This window comes from Eumetopias jubatus, unplaced genomic scaffold (genome assembly GCF_037043125.1).
Source record: "Eumetopias jubatus isolate StellerSeaLion01/CBP00866 unplaced genomic scaffold, mEumJub1_p1.0 scaffold_12, whole genome shotgun sequence".
NCBI lineage: Eukaryota > Metazoa > Chordata > Mammalia > Carnivora > Otariidae > Eumetopias > Eumetopias jubatus.
This window is the reverse complement of record NW_028274818.1, coordinates 71,490,061-71,509,031: the sequence shown is the minus strand read 5'-3', so window position 1 is coordinate 71,509,031 and position 18,971 is coordinate 71,490,061. Positions and strand designations below refer to the sequence as shown.

Below are 18,971 nucleotides of genomic sequence, written 5' to 3'. Positions count from 1 at the left end.
GCTGGCTCTGCGCGCGTTCACGGGCCGTTCCCCCTCTGAGAATCCTCCGGTAGAGAGCCGTAGACCGCAGACCCCGGCCCGCCTGACCGCCCCGGGGGCTTCCGCGGCCTCTGCCGACCCGGAATCTGGGACCTTGCTGAGCTACGCCCCGCCCATCCGTCCAGGTGAGCCCAGGCCGGGTCCTGAGGGTGCTGGGCCGGAACTTCCCTCCCGTCAGCCTTCTGCCCCCTGACAGCCCCTCCCGGGGTCAGCCTCAACCCCTCCCGGCCCCGCGGGGTCGCGCCCTGCCCGCGGCGGCCCCGCCCTCTGCCCCTGCCACCGCTCCCGGGGCGGGCCCCGGCCCTCCTGGCCTTCCCCGGGCTCCCAGTCCCCTTTCTGGGAGCACCGTTCTCCAGCGACTGCCCTCCCCCCTTTACCGGCCCCTCCCCAGGAGAAGCCCCTCTCCCGTGACAGCCGGTCTCTTCGAATGTTCGTCAGTTTCCCCACGTCCGCGGAGGTGAACCAGCTGTGGCCCTGCCCGGGAGGAGCTCACAGTCTAGCGCGGTAGACCGTGGTCAGCGATGTGTCCGGCCCAGTGAGAGGGTGAGGCCCCTGAAAGCTCCAGAGGTCACGCAGGCCTGGCCTGCTCCGGGCCACCCTGGATTCACCGGGAGCCCCTGTTCCTTCTCCCTCCGCATCCCTTCCCCAAAGCTATTTGGCCAGGCCAGTGGTGCTAGAATGCAAGGGTTAATTGGGGTGGTCTGAGAACTGGTTTAAGATGCAGGTGCCTGGTGTCCCAAATATGCTAGGACTGGGCCTCTAACCAGCCCTGGAGGGATTTCTGAAATCCTGGTTCTGCGCTTTAAGAAACCCTGAGATGGGAATCCTGAGGTGAATACCGGCAGAGGAAGCGTCCCCACAGGATGTAGGGTGGCTTCCAGGCAGGCCCCCATGGGGGTACCTCCCTGGTCCTCTTACTGTCCCAAGCGACTGGAGGGCACACTTCAGACGACTGCTCGCTCATCATTCTGTTACCGATTCACTCCCTGCTGGGTATGACATGTTTTGGTACACTGTAGCTTCCTATCAAAATTGGACTCCTCTTTTGTTTTCTTGTTTTTGTTTCTATTATAACATTGTAGCAACATAAAAGCCCTTTCTCTCCCAACACACAGTTAGGACCTCTGCACTTTGTGTGTTCTTTCAATTACTGCTCAGAACACTATTATATATTACTTGTTATGTAACAGTTTTATTGGGGGATTTGTATGCCAGATACTCGGTTGAGCCTTCCCTAAGGTCAGTATTACCCGTCCACACGCCCTCTCCCCCCACCCCCACCCCCGTGGTTAGGTGTGTTTCTGAATTCAACACGTCTCTGATTTTAGAAAGCTAATAGGGCACACATATCATTTATATGTAACACCACCTGTGGCCTAGGACATCATCCCATAATCAAACACATTAATATTTCTGTCAAGAAATACATGAATATTCACAGTTAGAGGGAAAAATAAGTCAGAGTTTTCTGCTCACTGATTTTTGCAGGTAGAAATCCAGTTGTTCAGCACCATTTATGGAGAAGACTTCTTTCCACTGAATTGTTTTGGCAACCTTGTCAAAATCAATTGACTATGAATGTGAGGGTTTATTTGTAAACCCTCAGTTGCATTCCATTGATCTATATGTCTGTCCCTCTGTGAATACCACTGTTCTGATTCCTGTAGCTTTGAAATCGGGAAGTGCAAGACTTCCAACTTCGTTTTGACTATTCTGGGTCCTGTGAAATTCCACATGAATTTTAGGATAGTTTCTCAATTTCTGCAAAGAAGCCAGCTGGGATTCTGATTCTGATTTTACTGAATCTGTAGATCAATTTGGAGAGTATTGCCATTTGATCTATATTGTCTTTGGATGTCTTTCCATTTATTTAGGTCCTCTTTAATTTCTTTGAGAAGCTGAGGGAAGAATGGAAAGCAAGTATATATGTATAATGTTTGTTATATTGACCTTCTTATTTATCACTTCTGATTCTCTTCATTTGTTCCTATGGATTCAAGTTTCCATCTGGTGTCATCTTCCAGTCCAATATAGTTCTGTTCCCACCCACCTCTTTTGGGCTAACAGTATGTATGTTACATTTCTATATGTCATATGCCCAACACACAATTACATACATACTGTTTTGTACAATGCTTTTTAAATCAGTTAAGAAATACATACTTACATTGTCTTTTGTGGGGTTTTTTTTGTTTTGTTTTGAGATTTTATTTATTCATTTGAGAGAGAGAGACAGAGCACAAGCAGGGGTAGAGGCAGAGGGAGAGGGAGAAGCTGACTCCCCAATGAGCTGGGAGCCCGACATGGGGTTCAATCCCAGGACCTGGAGAGCATGACCTGAGCCAAAGGCAGATGCTTAACCATCTGAGCCACCTAGGTGCCCCTACATTGTCTTTTGCATCATGTAATTACTCTTATCAGTAATTCTTCATGTGCTTTTAGCCGGAGAACTACCTTTAGTTTTTCTTATAAAGCAGGTCTGTTAGCAGTGAATTCTTGTTTTTAATCCAGGAATGTCTGTATTTTGTCTTTATTTTATTTTTAAATTAACCCTTTCTCTCTCTCTTTTTTTTTATTTACTTATTTGTCAGAGAGAGAGCACAAGCAGGGGGAGCATCAGGCAGAGGGAGAAGCAGGCTCCCCTGCTGAGCAAGGAGCCTTATGTGGGACTCGATCCCAGGACCCTGGCATCATGACCTGAGCTGAAGGCAGACACTTAACTGACTATGCCACCCAGGCATCCCTATTTTGCCTTTATTTTTGAAAGGTAGTTTTGTTGGATAGAGAATTCTTGGTTGACAAATCCCCCCCCCCCCCCCCCCGACACTTTGAATATGCCACCCCACTGCCTTCCGCCCTTTGCTGTTTCTGGTGAGAAGTCAGCAGTTAATCTCCTGTGGAGGGGTTGTAAGTGATGAGTCCTTTTCCCTCTTGCCATTCTCAAGATTGGGTCCTTGTTTTTGGTTTTCAGCATTTTTAATATGATGTTTCTGTGTGTGGATCTCTTCCCTTACCATACCTGAAGTTCACTGAGCTCGTTGCCTTGGTTAATGCGGTTTTCTTGCGGCGGGGAGGTTTTTCTGGGAATCACATTTAGGAAGTTTTCCTCTATTATTTCTTAGTGTATTTTCCCTTCTGCTTCTCTTCTTTCCTTCCCGTGTGCCATTCTGCATAGGCTGGTGTACTGAGTGGTGTCCTCCATTTCTCTGAGGCTATGTTCCTGCTTTTTTGTTATTTGTTCCTTCTGTTCTTCAGACTGCATAATCTCTGTCCATCTGTCCTCAAGTTTGCTCATCATCCTGTCAGTTCAAATCTACTGTTGAACCCCTCCAGTGAAGATTTTCATTTCAGTATTACACCTTTCATTTCCATAATTTCCACTTGGTTCTTTTTATAATTTTTATCTCATTATCAGTATTCTTTATTTGGTGAAATGTTGTCATCATAGTTCTCTTCTTTAAGCGTGGTTCCCTTTAGTTCTTTGAACATATGTATAGTGGCTACTTTGACATCTTTATCTGTGAAATCTGACATCTGGTCCCTCTTAGCTATAGTTTCTGTCGTCTGCTTTTTTTCCTGTGTATGGGTCACACTTTCCTATGTCTTTGCACATTTTGTAATTTTTTGTTGTGGAAAACTGGACATTTTAGACAATGCTATTGCAACTGTGGATACTGGTTTCTGTCCCCACCCCCCCACCCCCAGGGGTTGTGACTGTTGTTTGCTTGTTTATTTGCTTAGTGAATGGCTGGGCCATTGTAGTGATGTCTCTTTCCCCTGCGGTGTGAAGCCTCTGGTGCTCCTTCTCAGAGGGCCCAGCCTCGGGCATGTGCGCATCACCTTAGAATACCAATGGTTTCACAGGGGCTCTCTCTATCCTTCCCCATACTTAGCTGTTACCCCACCAATTGTGGGCTGATTGTTTTATTGTTTTTGACAATGCCTAGGGCATCCATTGCTCCATAGACTGATCTAAATAATCTGGGGCTCCTTTAAGAAGGTAGCTTTTGAATTCAGTGTCTGGGGTTTGTTCTGACCCCATCCAGGCTCTTGTTAGCTATCTCCTTCCCTAGTTCTCTGTGGTAAACTAGCTGGCCCAAGGGGTACTCTGTTGCACTAATGGAGGTACCAGCTTCCTCCTAGTTGCTTACCACCAAAGCCTCCACTGACTTTGAGAGCGCCTTTGCGCTTGAATTTCCCACACATTGTTTCAAATAAAGTCACTATTTTTTTGCAGGGAGAGTTTCAGAACTTTCTGTTTTATTGCCTGCTTCTCCATAGGCAGAATCCCTGGGCCGCAGTTCTGGAGCTGAGGGCAGGGACAGTGGTGCCTGTCTCACTGGGTTGACAATGCCTCCTTAGGGTGGGGACAGTAGCCTCTGGCCTTCTCTGCTCGCCCTCCCCACGGGGGAGCCTCCTTCCTGCAAAGGAGCTTCGGCTTGAGCTACCAGGGCTCCGTGTTCCCAGCCCTCTGACTCTGAGGTAGAGGTTTTGCTCCATGAGCAGAGGCTGATGGAAGAGGGAGCCCCTGGCTTCTCTGCTGCACCTGCCTGGAACTTGGTCTCTGCAACACGGAGCTAGAAGTGCAGTCCCACGAAATGAGTTTCAGCCCTGTGGCTAGGAGAAAAGAAGTCAGGAAAGAAACTTGGCCTCAGACCTTGTTTTTACTTTTGAATTGGAGATAAGAGACGGTAGGCCTGTGTTAATATTTCCACCTTACATTGTTGGAAGAAGGTGTGTATCTTAAGGCCAAACAGCTGGTGGTGACGTGCCAGGGCTATACATGCAGGCGGGCCGGCTCCAGAACCCGCCTCAGCTTAACCTCTGCTGGGTTGTGAGAATCTGTAGGACATGGGCTTGGGGTTTTCAGTTTATGCTTCTATGACTTCCAAGGTACAGATGACTGTGTGCAGGCCTATATGTATCTGTCCTCTGCCTTCTCCCAGCAGGTGCTCGGTGTCCCTGTGGCCTCCATGTTGAAAGCAGAACGTGTGTGCAGAGTGGACGTGGCTCTCTTCCGAAGCCTCTTTGGGGCCACAGGATCAGGCACTGTTTGAGTGGACATACTGCTCCGTACTGTGCACCCCAGGGCCTCCTGTGCTGGCCATGCCCGTGCCCACGGAGGGCACCCCTCCACCCCTCAGTGGTACCCCTGTCCCAGTCCCAGCCTACTTCCGCCATGCAGAACCTGGCTTCTCCCTCAAGAGGCCTGGGGGGCTCAGTCGCAGCCTCCCACCCCGGCCCCCTGCCAAGGGCAGCATCCCCATCAGCCGCCTCTTCCCTCCTCGGACCCCAGGCTGGCATCAGCCCCAGCCCCGGAGGGTGTCATTCCGAGGCAAAGCCTCTGAGACCCTGCAGAGCCCCTCATATGACCCCAGCCAGCCGGAGTCCTTTTTCCAACAGAGTTTCCAGAGGCTTGGCCGCCTGGGCCATGGCTCTTATGGAGAGGTCTTCAAGGTGAGTGGCGTGACAACTCCCTGGGCCTGCTGGGGGATCCCCCCATCCAGCCTCCCTCCCATGCCTGGATGGGACAGTGTCCTGGGCAGCCAGCCTGACAGGCTCCCTTCCTCAGTGCCTGATTTGACTGCTTTCTCCTTCCCCCCACTCAGGCCCCTCAACACACACGTTCCCCTTGTCCAGAGCCTGGCACGCTATACAGTGGCTCCTGGCTGCCTTTCCTCCTGCCCTGGAGCCAGCCCCCTCCCCCATCACCTCAGGCCAGCGGGAATTCAGGCTACACCCTCCATGCCACTTTTTTTTTCTTAAAATATATTTCCAATCACTTCTATTTCCTTTAAAATGGTAATTCTCCTTACACAAGTACTACATGGAGACAATTTTGTTGTTAAAAAGTACAAACAACACTGGCCCCTAGACCAGTTCTTCCCAGAAGAATCTACTATGCTTCTCAGGTGGGTGTCCTTCCTTCCAGACCTTTCTCTATACATCTCCAAAGTTGACCATATAGAGACAAACTCACTGTGTATTCTACACAGCGGGTCATTCTGCCCGCATGGTTCTGTACCCAGCTGTCTTCATAGAACGACATGTCATGGAGACCCTTCTGGGTCAAGACTTAGAGCTCGACTGGCTTACCCAGTTTTGCTATTGCACGTGTGTGGGTCTCGCTAAGGTAGATGCTATGCTACAAATCCCACACGTGTACAGTTGTAATAAAATCTGCCAGATGGCCCTCCTAAGTGGTTGTGCCGCCTCCCTTCCAGGTACGCTCTAAGGAAGATGGCCGTCTCTATGCAATAAAGCGTTCTATGTCACCATTCCGGGGCCCCAAGGACCGGGCCCGCAAGCTGGCCGAGGTCGGCGGCCATGAGAAGGTGGGGCAGCACCCACGCTGTGTGCGGCTGGAGCAAGCCTGGGAGGAGGGCGGCATCCTGTACCTGCAGACAGAGCTGTGTGGGCCCAGCCTGCAGCAGCACTGTGAGGCCTGGGGCACCGGCCTGCCCGAGGCCCAGGTTTGGGGCTACCTGCGGGATACCCTGCTTGCCCTGGCTCACCTCCACAGCCAGGGCCTGGTCCATCTTGACGTCAAGCCTGCCAACATCTTCCTGGGGCCCCGGGGCCGTTGCAAGCTGGGTGACTTTGGGCTGCTGGTGGAGCTGGGTACGTCTGGAGCTGGTGAGGCCCAGGAGGGAGACCCCCGGTACATGGCTCCTGAGCTGTTGCAGGGCTCCTATGGGACAGCAGCGGATGTGTTCAGGTGAGGGCTGGGATGTGGGAGGCTCTTTGGCGGGGCGGGGTGGGGTACAGTTAGCAGAGGGAGGGAAACGCCACCCTAGCCCAAAGTCAGGAAGACTTGGCCTTGGGCTGGACATGCTGCTCCAAAGGGGTGGAGGCCTGCCCTGTAGTTGAGGGAGTTCTGCAGAGTCAGGCTGTCTAAGCAGTGAACCCTCTGGAGCCACTTTACATGCATCCACCCATTTCCTCACCACACCCCCATAGGGGGGACAATGACTCCATTTATAGGCAACGGACACAGTGGAGTTGAGGGACTTGCCCGAAGTCCAGTTAGCAAGTGGTGAGGCTGGGACTGGACCAGGCACTGGGTTCCGTCGTCCATGCTAGTAACCACTGTCCTGCCTTGAACAGCCATATCCAGCCTTGTCAATAGAACGATGCTAGTAACAGTAGTAGCCATAGTGCCTGTCCAGTGAGGGGTGCCAGGAGGACTCACCAGGTGCTACAGGCTGTGCTCTGCCTGGGGTCCATTCTGCATGACACGGTCCCATCACTGGCCCTGTTGGAGCCTTCTCAGGCCCCCCCCCCCCCCACATCCCTGGCTCGTGGCAGAAGACCGCAGCCCTTTCCCACACTCTTCTTGGGCAGCCTGGAGCTCTAGGGTCTGTGTCTCAAGGCCAACCTTGCCCCTCTTCTGTCATTGCTCCTGTCCTTCCCAGTCTGGGTCTCACCATCCTGGAAGTGGCGTGCAACATGGAGCTACCCCACGGTGGGGAGGGCTGGCAGCAGCTTCGCCAGGGCTATCTGCCCCCTGAGTTCACGGCTGGTGAGTGGAGGGCCAGCTCGTGTGGGAGGAAATGGCTGGTGGGGGGGGACAACTGGGCTCATAGCCCAGCCACCCCTGACATGGCCCTGCCCTGTGGACAGGCCTGTCTTCTGAGCTGCGTTCTGTCCTCACCATGATGCTAGAACCTGACCCCAGGCTGCGGGCCACAGCCTCGGCCCTGCTGGCCCTGCCCATGCTCAGGCAGCCGAGGCCCTGGAGCGTTCTGTGGTATATGGCTGCTGATGCCCTCAGTCGAGGGTGGGCCCTGTGGCAGGTAAGTCGGGCAATGGTGGCAGGACGCCCCGCCCTGCTCCCCAGCCCCAGGGTTTGACCTGCCTCCCTCACCCCTGTCCCCACAGGCCCTGCTTTCCTTGCTGTGCTGGCTCTGGCACGGGCTGGCTCACCCTGCCACCTGGCTGCAGCCCCCGAGCCCACCAGCCACCCCGCCTGGCTCCCCACCCTGCAGCCTTCTTCTGGATAGCAGCCTCTCCAGCAGCTGGGATGATGACAGCATAGGGTGGGTGAGAGCTGAGGGTGCTGGAGGCGGGGGAAAGGGGCGGTCAGCACAGCCAGGCCCCAGACCCAAGGGGATCAGTGGTGAGCAGGACCCATCCCACAAACCTGGCCCCCATCATGCCCTGGAATGGGAACCAGGGCCAGTGGGGGTGCAGCCTGGCCTACTTTGAATGCAGCTGTCTCTTCCAAGCTCGGTGCGGGCAATGTGCAGAGCAGAGCAGAACTGACAACTTCAGGCTTCGGGCACTGCCACCTGAGGGAGCCGTGAGGGCCACAGCACCCCCCCAACAGCAGGGGCTGCCAGTGCCCACAGATGAGGCACTGGGGAGCTGGGCCCTGGGGAAACTCCTGGTGGTCAGATGAGGGGCTGTAATTAGGAAACTGCTGCAAAAAAAATCATATGGTTGGGGCACAGGCCTCAGGAGGAATCACACCATTAACCCCTTCCTTACGGAAACATTACCCCCTTGCCACGGGGACACGTCTTATCAACAGGAAGTACCAGAAAAGCTTCATTTTCACAAGTTCACTACAAAGCCAGTTCTCCTAACCCATGTGTTCTGACACAGAACGGAGGTAGCCTTTGAGTGTGGTCAGATGGCCTTTCAAAGTTGTGAAAGTGCTTCTCTCAAAGGGCACAGCATTTCTGCTGGTCCCCATTGTGCCCTCCCCGCCCCCGCCCATGCCAGGCTGGAGCCTGGCACCTGCACAGGGACAGGGTTGATCTTGCTGCCCCCACCCAGCTGTGGCCTCCTCCCAGTGCACACCCCACCCCTCGACATCTTACTTGTCTGGCCCACCCTGTGCAGGCTCTCACTCTCTCCGGAGGCTGTCCTGGCCAGGGCTGTCGGGAATACCTCCACCCCCCGCAATGGCTCCCCTGCCCCCCGGAACAGGTACTCACTGAGGTGAGCAGTCCCAGAGTCCAGTGGGGTGGGAGGTAGTGGCTTTTCAGATCCTAAGTGTCATTTGTCTCTCTTCCCCCCCACCCCAGGGATGCCCTGGACCTAAGTGACATTGACTCTGAGCCCCCTCGGGGTTCCTTCCCCTCCTTTGAACCTCGGAACCTCCTCAGCCTGTTTGAGGACTCACTGGGCCCAACCTGAATCTACAGGCCAGCCTTGGTGCTTTTAACCTTTTAGCCAACCCCCCAATCCTCCTGGAGGCTGGGGTCCCTCTGGGAACTCCAGAGGTGCCTCCTGCCTACCCATGTCTAATAAAAGGTATTTGAATCTTGGGAGCACCCAAGCTTGCTTGTGTGGCAACACAGCGCTTCCTGCCCCTTTTATTGATACTGCCCCAGGTCTGAGGCCCCAGGGTGGGCGGAGGCTGGGCCCTGATGCAGGGCCCCAGGCCAGCTGACTGGAGGTAGGAGCCATGCGCTGTGTGGAGCAGAGATTTCCTGAGCAGGCTCGTCCCCACTGTGTAGGTTGAGACATCAGAGCATGGCACTCAAAGTGGAGGGGGTCCCTCAGCCCAGTGGGGCCCTGAGTGCAGGGCCACTCAACTCTTTATGTCTCTGTGCTAGCTGCCTGGAGAAAGTAGCTGCAGCCGCCCTCCTACCCCATGGTTCTGGGATAAGAGACTAGTCCTGTTGCCCAAACCCCTCACTCCACACACAGTATCCGGACAGAAGGGAGAAGGGGTGGGTGAGCCTCAGGCTGCAGGGAGGGCTGGCATGCAGAGCAGAAAGACAGAGGTCAGGAAATACGGGCTGAAGGCTGGGCAAGGCGCCCATGAGGTACCTTATGTGTGGGGTAGGGTGGGCTCATGGCCCTGGGCTTGTAGGATTCCAACTGTCAGAACCAGACATGACCCCAGAGTTGCTCTGGCCATACCCTCATAGGTCACAGAGGATAAACTGAGGCCTAGGAAGGAAAGGTTTCCTTCTAGCCTACACGGACAGTACCCTGAAAGAAGGTTGCAGGGAGGGGAAGCCAGAGCTCCGAGTTGTGAGTAGAAGAGATGAGTCCACAGGGAAGAATGGACGAACAGATGAGGTCTCCCAGCTGGGGTGTCCTGTTTGCTGGAAGCATCCAGGCATTCGGCCCTTGAAGACCAGCAGGAGGAGTGAAGCACGGTATTGTTGGTCCTAGAAGACTGTTGAGAGGCCAGCATGGCGGGCCAGAGGTGGCTCAGTGTGGGGGGCAGGCGTGGTGGGCGGCCCAGAGCAGGTCTGGCACAACACCGGCGTGCAGCTGGAGGATGGAGCCCACGCTGAGCAGGTGCATGATCTGGTGGGAGTTGCCCCAGTAGTCGAAACGGCCAGGTCCCCAGCGCTCTGGCAGGCGGGCCACATTCACCAGTCCCCCAAGCAGTGCCAGCGCATCCATGCGCAGGTAGCAGGGCAGGGAGCCTGGAGCCCCGGAGCCCAGCCCCACTCCCCGGGCCCCAAACACCAGGAGGCGGGCGGCAGCCTGCCAACCAAAGGCTCGGAGCCGGGCACTGGTGGAGGGAGCTGTGAGGGCCCGCCAGCCAGCCACACCTGACAGCACGGTGTAGCCCACCAGGGCAGCTGGACGCAGCCAGGGCCTACAGGCCAGGGTACAGTGGATGATGGGCAGAGCCCCTACACAGAGGAGAGAAGCAGGAAAAGGCACATCAGTCTGGGGAACTGCCTGCCCTTTATATCCAGGGCTCATGTGAGTGACCCCTGCCTCCTCCTGGTTGCCCCCTCCCAGCTCCCATCCTTAAAACCCACCCACCCCATCCCTTGGCTCACCGAGGGTGTTGACCAGGCAGACCCCACACATATCCAGGGCAAGGAGTCGGGTATACACAGTGCTGCCCCCTTGGTGGCACATGAAGAGGTGATAGAGCACGGAGCCTGCGGGGGGCGCCAGGCAGGCCACACAGTGCGTACCCCCCAGCCAGCCATCCTTGCCCAGCTGACCCCACGGCATGGTCATCGGCAGCAGCACCAGGAAGCCTAGCAAGGCTAGCCCTGGGGGAGGAGACAATTACCCATCACAGGGCCTGAGCACAGAGGACAAGTCATTTCCTCAGGGAGTCCACAGTCTAGAGATAATACAAGGGGGATGAAGCAAGACAGGTCTTGACAATGCTCTGAGCACACTAGTGGCCAGGCTGACAGAGGCAGGCCCTGTGCCTTCAGTAACTTCAGGGACAGCAGAGCTCACAAGAGTTTCTGGAAGTAGAGACCGTCATCCACACTTTCAGTTGAAGAAACCGAGTGAGTGGCCCAGGTGACCCCAGCAGGTAGGCCATGGAAGCAGTCTTAACTCCCACGCTGCTCTCATCCCCGCAGCCACATTACCTCCCCAGAAAGCAAGGGGCCCCAGTCCCCCAAACTTGGTGTGTCAGCAGAAGCCAGGAGGAGGCATGAGCTCATGCTGAATTCTGAATAGGATATGTGGGCGACAATACCAGATCCCCTGGTCACTTAGCTCACTTCTCTCAACCCGTGTGCCCTCTTTAGGTGACCAGACACAAGGAGCTTTGGGTCTTTTTGTCTTCCAGAAAGGGGCCAAGTCAGGCAGGGGAGAGGGGCTGAAGGAGCCTGTTCCATCACCCCAGCAGCTTTTCCTGTGCTCCATTCCTGTAGGCCCCAACCAGGGTGATTCATACCCCTTCCCCAGGGTCACTCTGGCATTGCCCTCACAGGGGTCAAAGGCGGGCACAGCAGACTGAGGCTGCTGGCTGCAAACTGGGCAAGGGATAGCCAGGCCATAGTCCCCCAGTGAGGCAGGTACCAAGGTTGGGCCCTGCCTGCTCAGGCCCCTCTCCTGGCCCCGGGCAGCCCAAGGACGGGCAGGGCTGTGTCAGCAGAGCAGGGCCGCGGAGGAGGGGCCGGGCGCCTGCGGGGCTGGGGTTGGGGGTTGGAAGGAGCCGCCACCAGGCAGAGGCTCGCGGCCGGGCTGCTCCGGACGGGGGTGGCAGGGCAGCCGCACGGGGAGGGGCTGGGGCCTGGCTTTTCCTGGGCCCCTCCTTGCCGAAGTCAACACCCATCTATCTATTGGACGAGTGCTGGCGGGGGAGGGTGTCCCAAACACAGGGATTATGAAGGGGCGCGGACACCAGACTCCTCCCCGGGGCTCAGAGGGATTAAGCGGACTTGGTCCCGTACTCTGCTTCCCTCGCCTGCCCCGGGGGCCCCGCCCGGGGAGCGGAAGGACAGTTCCGTCCGGGACAATGGCAGCTTTGTCACCACGGCTCCTGGCCGTGCCAGGGCCCAGGCAGCCGAGGACCTGAGCACTGGGGCGCTCGCCGGCCTTCCGGCCCCCGACCAGGCTCGGGCAGGGCTGCTGCGGGTGTGGGATGCGGGGCGCGGCTCACCGTGCGTGTAGATATTGCCCAGCTCGTTGTGCAGGTAGAAGAGACTGCGCAGACAGCCCGAGCCGCTGCTGGCCGGCCGGTAGCCCGTCAGCACGAACTTGTTGAACTGCAGGTGCGGTGGCGTGTTGGCCCAGTCCAGCAGGCGCGGCCCGGCCAGGAACGCCATGGCCCGGCCTGGCGCGGGCGGTCCGCGCTTCCCTCGGCCTCCGGCCGCTTCCTCAGTGCTGCCACAGCGCACGGAGACTCATCCCGGTGCCCACCCGCCGCCCAGTGCCCCGTCCGCGCACGCGCCGGCCGGGGGTCCCGGCCCGCGCCCCCTCCCGCGCTGCGCACGCGCGGGCCCGGCGCCCCCAACGCCGGGGCGGAGGCTGGGGACGCGCGGAGCGCCCGAGCGCAGTGCGGCCGGCCCTGCCGGGGCAGGCGCGCCGCAGGGACAGCTCGCGGCGGCGGCGGCGGCCGGTAGTCTCTTCTCAGCGTGGAGGACGGGTGCGGCCGGACGCTGGCGGGGACGCCAGACTCCGCCCCAGCTGTTCGCCCCCGCCATCCCGCCAGCGTTTCGCGCGCGGTGCTCGTGACGTCAGTCCTGCAAGGGCCAATGGGCGCGGCTGGCTGGGGAGGCCCCGCCCGCGCCCGCCCAGACTTTCGCTTAATTAGCATAATGTATGCGGTCCTAGCCTCATTTGCATGGGGTAGCGGTAGGCGAGGAATCCAACGTTCTGGGTCCCGGTGGCTCTGCTGGAGAGGCCCCGGCGCCTTGAGTCTGCTGTGCGCGCCCGGGCTTTCCGCGCGACCCCAGAGGTCGAGGGACCCTTGGGTACTCACCCTCCCCGCCACGCAGCCCCACCCCTCACCCGGGCTCTGTCCAAGGTGCTGCCGGCCCCGGACCTTCGGACCAGTAAAGTCTAGACCCGGCGCGTCCCCGCTCCAGGGGTGATCTCTCCACCTTCCCGACTCAGCGGGAGCGCAGCAAGCCACGCTGAGATGCCTAGGCCTCTACAGGTGTGTCTGACGCGCCCAGCACCCTCGGGCCATGCCCTGCCCTTCAGGCCAGGCTCCTTATAGCCTGGGCTCGGTCAAACTCGCTCCCTGTTATCGCCCACTGGGGTTTAAGAGGAAAATTACCCAGAGCAGGCCCAGGCCAGCAGGCCCCAGAGGATGGAAAGTTGCTAGCTCAGTTGGTAGAGCAAGAGATAACCAGAAGCCCCGCTGGGAGCAAGAGATAACCAGCCGTTTCCGCTTCTGAACAGGCTTCCCACCACAAGCTCCCTAACCGCTGTTCCTGCCTAAAGCAGACCCCCGCTCCCCCAGTTTAAATCCACATACCAGCAGCCAGCATAGCCCTTGGAACCTGACCCGCTACACCCCCCTATAAAAACCCTGTAACCCCGCTGCCCGGGGCCCAGAATTTCGACTGCGAGCTCGTCTGGGTCCGCTGGCGTAAAATAAACCCGAGTTCTCCTACTTCTTCGAGTGTCACTTGGTTTCTCGAGGGTCTGATTATTTTTCACAACAGGGGCACCTTCAGTTCCACCCAGAAAAGACAGGAAACGGAAGGGAAGAGAGAGGGTAGGAGGCCAAGGGAGAAACGTTGGTCCCTTTCCCGGTTCATCCTAAAGCGGGTCCAGGAATGCGTGCCTTCTCCGGCTTAACCACGCCCACAATCGGCTTCCTCCTCCTCGCCTTCTCCAGGACCCCGCCCACCCATCCTTTCGCCTCCCCCGTTCCTCAGTCTTCAGCGTTCCAGGCGGCTCCAAATCACCTCTTGTGGGGACCGGCCTTAATTTGCATGGACACACCCAACCTTGGCTCCGATACCCTCATTAACATAACCCCTCTCATCACACAGCAACTTGCAGAGCCCTGTACCAAAATAGGTCCTTTATTCAAAGTCTACCGTTGGTCTTTTGACTACTTTTCTCGACCTCTCCCATTTCCCTTAGGGCAGCAGTTCAGGACCACCCCAACAGGCTCTCAAAGCAACCTGAAATCAGAGACCCCCGTATCAAGGTTCATGAGGAAGGGAAGCTGGGATTCCTCTTGCCCTTTGGCCTCAACCATCTGGACCCCGAGGGTCAGACCAAGTTCTCACTAACAGCATCAGATGCTTCCTGTCCAATGCCTGGCCTCCACGGATGACCAGGGACAGAGATGCCCTTACAGGGGCGGAAGGTCAATGCAGAGTGCGGTATGAAGTCTCAGGTGTCCATCCCGCTGGGGAGGGTCCACTGGACCCTGGGGGTCCCAAGTCAGAGAGCAGAGATGAGCGAGCGCAGGGAACTCTGGCTGGAGGCGCTCAGGGGCCGGTAACTCGCGGCTAGACCCTCAGCCTGAGGGTCCCCGGGAGGGCAGGGCAAGGCCACCCCTCGAGGCCGGCGGTACCACACAGCCCAGCTTCTCCCGGGGCCCCGGGAAGGCCCCAAAGCCGGGGGGCCTTTCCCCGGAGCCAGCAGACAGCTCCTAGAGAGGGAGCAGACGTCAGCCGAAGCCCCAACCAACTTACCTCCAGCATCCTGCTTCGCCTGCGATCCCACGCGCGAATCCCTGTGTGGACGCAAGGCCTCTGCCCTCAAGAACCCAGGATTTCCTCCCAGCCCCGGTCCCCTTGGAGGCCCCAGCTTCCCGGTGAGGCCCCCCCCCCCGGGGGCACCGAGGCGTCCGCCCTCAGGCCCCGCCCCAGGGGGCGCACCGTCGGCGCAGCAGACGCAGCAGCGACAGCAGCAGCAGCAGCAGCACCGAGATGGCCGTCACCGTCGAGAAGACCCGGGCTGCGGGCGCACGGTGCTGTGAGGACGGGGTCTGGAAGGGGCGGCTCCCCAAACGCCCTCCCGCCTCGCACGCCCGCCTCACCCCCCATCGCGGCCTCCGGAGCCCCAGGCTGGGGGCTGCAGCTCACGTTGGCCCAGTCGGGGGGCGCTGCGGGGGTCTGCGCCGAGCCCTTGGGCACCGGGTCGTCAGTGGCGTCCTGCAGCCCTGCGGACAGAAGTGTGAGGCGGAGCGGCGGGGCGGCGGGGCGGCGGGCGGGGGGCGACCAGGCCGGTTCTCACCGCGGTAGGTGAGCGCGAAGCCCTGCGCGTGGCCGCGCGCGTCGCTGCGGAAGGTGAGCAGCAGCGCGGCGGCGCGCAAGCGCAGAGGCCCGGGCGGCGGCTGGCGGGCGCCGTCGAAGGCGCGGAGCAGGCTGCCCGAGGCGGCGTCGCGCAGCTCCAGCCGGTCGCGCGGGTCGGCCAGCTCGAAGAGGCGGAAGGTGAGCTCCAGCGCGGCGCCCGGCGGGCTCAGCGCCCAGCTGCAGTTCCGATCCGGCCCGTACTCGTCCGGGAAGTCCGGGGAGTACACGACGCCCTGAGGAGCGGTCCAGTTGCCCTGGCAGGAGCCCACGGACACTGTGGGCGGGGCCGGCCATCAGAACCGCGGGGCCAGGCTCCTCTCCCTCCCCCGGGGGGGGGCCCGACCCCAGACCTGCCTCCCTGCCGCCTGAGCCGGGTCCCACTCCTTCCGAGGACTGTGACTCCTCTCAAGCCCCGCCCTCAACCCGAGGCCCCGCCTGACCCCCAAGATCGGCCGGGTCGCCTCTTCTGCGCGTCCCAGATCCCGCCCGCTATGAGGGGATCGCGCTCCCGGGTCTCACCCAGACTCCGCCAATCCCCCAGGCCCCTCGTCCCCGCTCACTCCTCACCTTCGTAGATGCCCAAACGGCCGTCGCCGCCGCACAGCTGGCCCGGGTGGCCGAAGCAAATCTGGTCACAGTCGGTAGCTGGGGCCGGGCGTCCCCGGTCCAGGTCGCTTTCAGAGCCACAGAAGCAGGCGTAGCCAGCCTCCACGCCCGCCAGCTGGGAGCACAGACTGGGTGACCCCAGAGGCAGTGGTTGGGGCAGGGGCGGGGTAGTGGGAGCCTAGGATCTGGGTCGCAAGTGGGAATCAGGCTGGAGGTTCCAAAATCAGCCTCAGGGTTTGACGTCAGAGTTGGGAGTTGATCTGGGTCCTGAGGTCAAGTTGAGGGGTCACCGTTCTGGGCCGGAGGTGGGGGGGCTGTACCTGGTAGCCCTTCATGCGGCAGAAGCGAAGGCACACCTGGACCGTGAGCTTCGTTGAGGTGCCGCTGGGGCCGCTGAGGGCGGGGGGTGCCCCCGAATCCACGAAGCAGCCCAGGTATCCGGGCACTGAGGGGGCAGCAGAGCCAGGCTCTGTCAGCGCCCCCCAAAGAGAACTCCACCCAGGCAGCCCTGCGTTCCCAGCCTTGTCCAGCCGGGCCCACTCACTGTGGCACGTGGGGATGTCGCAGTAGCGCCAGTAGATGCCCTCCTCTGTCTCGGCTACGTAGCACCACGGCTGCACGTCGCCGTCGGGGTTCCTGCCGGTGGGGGACAAGTGGTCCGGGTCCCGCCACCCCAGAGGCTGCAAATCCCAGGCCCCACCCCACAGCCTATTCGCAAAATGGCCACCGTGTGTGTTAGAACTTTGTGTGTTCCTCTCCGTTGTCGCACAAATTCTGGTTTTGTCCCACGTGCTTCTGGATGTCGACTTCCGAGGGGTCGGTGGGAAGTCCTTAAAGGGGCCCCGAGAGCGTATTTTGGGCTTCAGCTGTTGCTAGGACGTGACCTTATACACGAGAACTTTGAGGCCATCAGTAGTGTTGTCCCCAACCCTGCCTTGGGCCTCAGCCACTTCCCTTGGGCTGGGACCCCGCTTTAGAGCAAAAGTGGTGAGCCCTGAGCTTTGCGGTGTCCTCCAGCTCAGCTCCAGACAGCAGCTGTGGCTCTGAACCCCCAACAACGAGTAGGGCCCCTCAAATCAGTTGTATGGCAAGGGCCCGGCCCCTCACTCCAGGGCTCGCCCCACGACTGGGTCCCGCCCGCGCGGGCTCCTTGAATGCCCAGGCCTGACCCAAGACTGCAGACTTTGGGCACCTAAGGCGGGTCCCACGCGCGACAATGTTCCAGGCGTCCAGCCCCGCCCCCAGGACGCGCTAGGCCTCGTCCCTCGCCGAGGCTCCGCTCCCAGACCCTCCCGGGTGGACTTTGTATCCGCCCAGCCAAGACCTCCCTTGCACCCACAGCGAGGCTCTGCCCCAGGACCCCGCCGGCACCGCGGCGCCCAGCCCCGCCCCCAGCTCAGGCCCCGCCCCTCACCGGCAGAAGTTGTGCGGGCCCAGCCCCCAGCGGCCCTGGGGGTCGCTGGCGCTGCTGTAGCTGTGCTGCTGCGTCTGGTCCCAGAACAGGCACGGGCGGCCGGCCCCGCGCGGACCCGTGCGGTTCTGGTGGCCGCGGTAGTCGGCGCCATTCACCTGGAAGCACTCGGACAGGCCTGCGCGACGACCGCAGGGCCTGGGGAGGTCCGGACCTTCCGCATCTTCAGCCCCCCCGCACCGCCCCGCGACTCCAACTGCCACCCGGCTCCCCAGCCAGCGCCCCCGGCGCCTTACGGGGCCCTGTGCCTGCTCAGCTGCCCCCGCCACCTGCTCTGCCCCCTCCTCAGCCTCGGGACCCGGTTCTAGGCGCGGAGGCAGAGGAGAGAGTGGTGACCCCGGCTCAGTCGTCGGGCCAAGACTCACCTGGGCCGTGCAGGCTCCCGGCGGAGGCGCCGCGTGGCGGCAGCAGCGGGAGGAAGAGGAGCAGAAGGAGGAAGCCCCGCGGGGCCCGTGTCTGCATCGCCCCCAACCAAAGAGCGGTTGCCCCGGGCCCCGCACGCTCCATGCCGCCCCCGGAGTCGCTCCGGGGTCTTCCGGGCGACCTGGGGGGCGTTGTCTTCGGACCGTCTGTTCTCGTCCCGCTCTGGGCGGCGCTCTCCGTCTGGGGCGGTGTATTTGCCTCCCAGGGTTTCCGCCCCTGGAGGCGTCTCTTTGCCCCTGTGTCCCCACTGGGGCTATCCCCGGGGTTCTCTGGCCAGGGGCGTTCTCCGTCACTGCCCCTCAGTACTCCGGGGCTTGCCTCGGCTTCCACGCCCGCCCCCTCCCGCTGCGGCTTGCTCTCTGAGTCTCCCTCGCTCAGGTCTCTAACGCACTGGCTCCTGCCCCCCCTCGCGTCCCTCTGTGGGTCCCTCCCCCTTGAGTCCCTCCCTCCCCACCCCATCCCCCGAGGCCGGGAAGCCCCGCCCGAGACTGGAGCGGAGGCAGCAGGTCCAGACGCCTCCCACGCCAACTCCCCCCCCACCCCCACCCCCCACACACTGCCCCGGGACCCTCGGTGTCCCGGCACGCTTCTCCCCTCCCCTTCCCCTCTCAAGGTCCGTGCAGGTTCTAGCGGTGTGTGGAGGAGGACTGGCCAGGCCAGGCTGGTGGACAGACGGACCCCAATGGGGGTGATACAGGACCCTCTCCCGAGGCCACACGGCCCTGGGACACCCGCCCTTGAATCAAGTGCACGCATGCACTCCCAGTCTGTCACCCATTCATTGTCGGAAGCTCAAACGCACACCCTCTTTCAGATCCTCAGGCCCCTCTCCCCAAGTGCCGAATGCCTCTGGTTTGACGGAGGAAGTGCCACTCCCTGCCCCCGCGCCCGCGAGACAGGCGGGAATGGTGGACGTTCAACCCCGGACAGGCAGGGGCAGCTGGTGTCTGGGGAGGAAGGCAGCTGCGCCCCTGTTCCCAGCCTGTCCCCTCCTC

At 59.9% G+C, this 18,971-nt stretch overlaps 3 protein-coding genes across 6 annotated transcripts; 1 reads left to right on the top strand and 2 right to left on the bottom strand.

Moving 5' to 3' along the window:
• Positions 1-5: 5 nt before the first annotated feature.
• Positions 6-9,335, top strand: PKMYT1 (protein kinase, membrane associated tyrosine/threonine 1). Its single transcript, XM_028111717.2, has 9 exons — positions 6-164; positions 431-582; positions 4,986-5,496; positions 6,264-6,757; positions 7,455-7,561; positions 7,663-7,835; positions 7,921-8,078; positions 8,887-8,985; positions 9,072-9,335. Exons 3-9 carry the CDS (start codon positions 5,146-5,148, stop codon positions 9,181-9,183), a joined length of 1,494 nt encoding a protein of 497 aa, XP_027967518.1. The 5' UTR covers positions 6-164; positions 431-582; positions 4,986-5,145; the 3' UTR covers positions 9,184-9,335.
• On the bottom strand, positions 3,750-12,638 carry PAQR4 (progestin and adipoQ receptor family member 4). 4 transcript variants are annotated; one of them, XR_003610594.2, is made up of 5 exons: positions 12,374-12,638; positions 10,800-11,021; positions 9,823-10,646; positions 8,183-8,461; positions 3,750-6,730 (listed from the first exon to the last, which is right to left on the bottom strand). XR_003610594.2 is itself a non-coding variant. In XM_028111719.2 (3 exons), the coding sequence occupies exons 1-3, from the start codon at positions 12,537-12,539 to the stop codon at positions 10,213-10,215; spliced, it is 822 nt and encodes a 273-aa protein (XP_027967520.1). In that variant the 5' UTR covers positions 12,540-12,638; the 3' UTR covers positions 8,577-10,212. The 4 variants fall into 4 exon arrangements, 1 of the variants encoding a protein (XP_027967520.1); XR_003610595.2 differs by having other exon boundaries at positions 8,183-8,458; XR_003610597.2 differs by having other exon boundaries at positions 9,987-10,646.
• Positions 12,639-14,236: 1,598 nt separating this feature from the next.
• KREMEN2 (kringle containing transmembrane protein 2) lies at positions 14,237-18,150 on the bottom strand. The gene is made up of 9 exons (XM_028111868.2): positions 17,919-18,150; positions 17,497-17,671; positions 16,627-16,718; positions 16,403-16,527; positions 16,044-16,197; positions 15,418-15,750; positions 15,221-15,343; positions 15,060-15,138; positions 14,237-14,830 (listed from the first exon to the last, which is right to left on the bottom strand). The coding sequence occupies exons 1-9, from the start codon at positions 18,058-18,060 to the stop codon at positions 14,620-14,622; spliced, it is 1,434 nt and encodes a 477-aa protein (XP_027967669.1). The 5' UTR covers positions 18,061-18,150; the 3' UTR covers positions 14,237-14,619.
• Between the last annotated feature and the right edge of the window lie 821 nt (positions 18,151-18,971).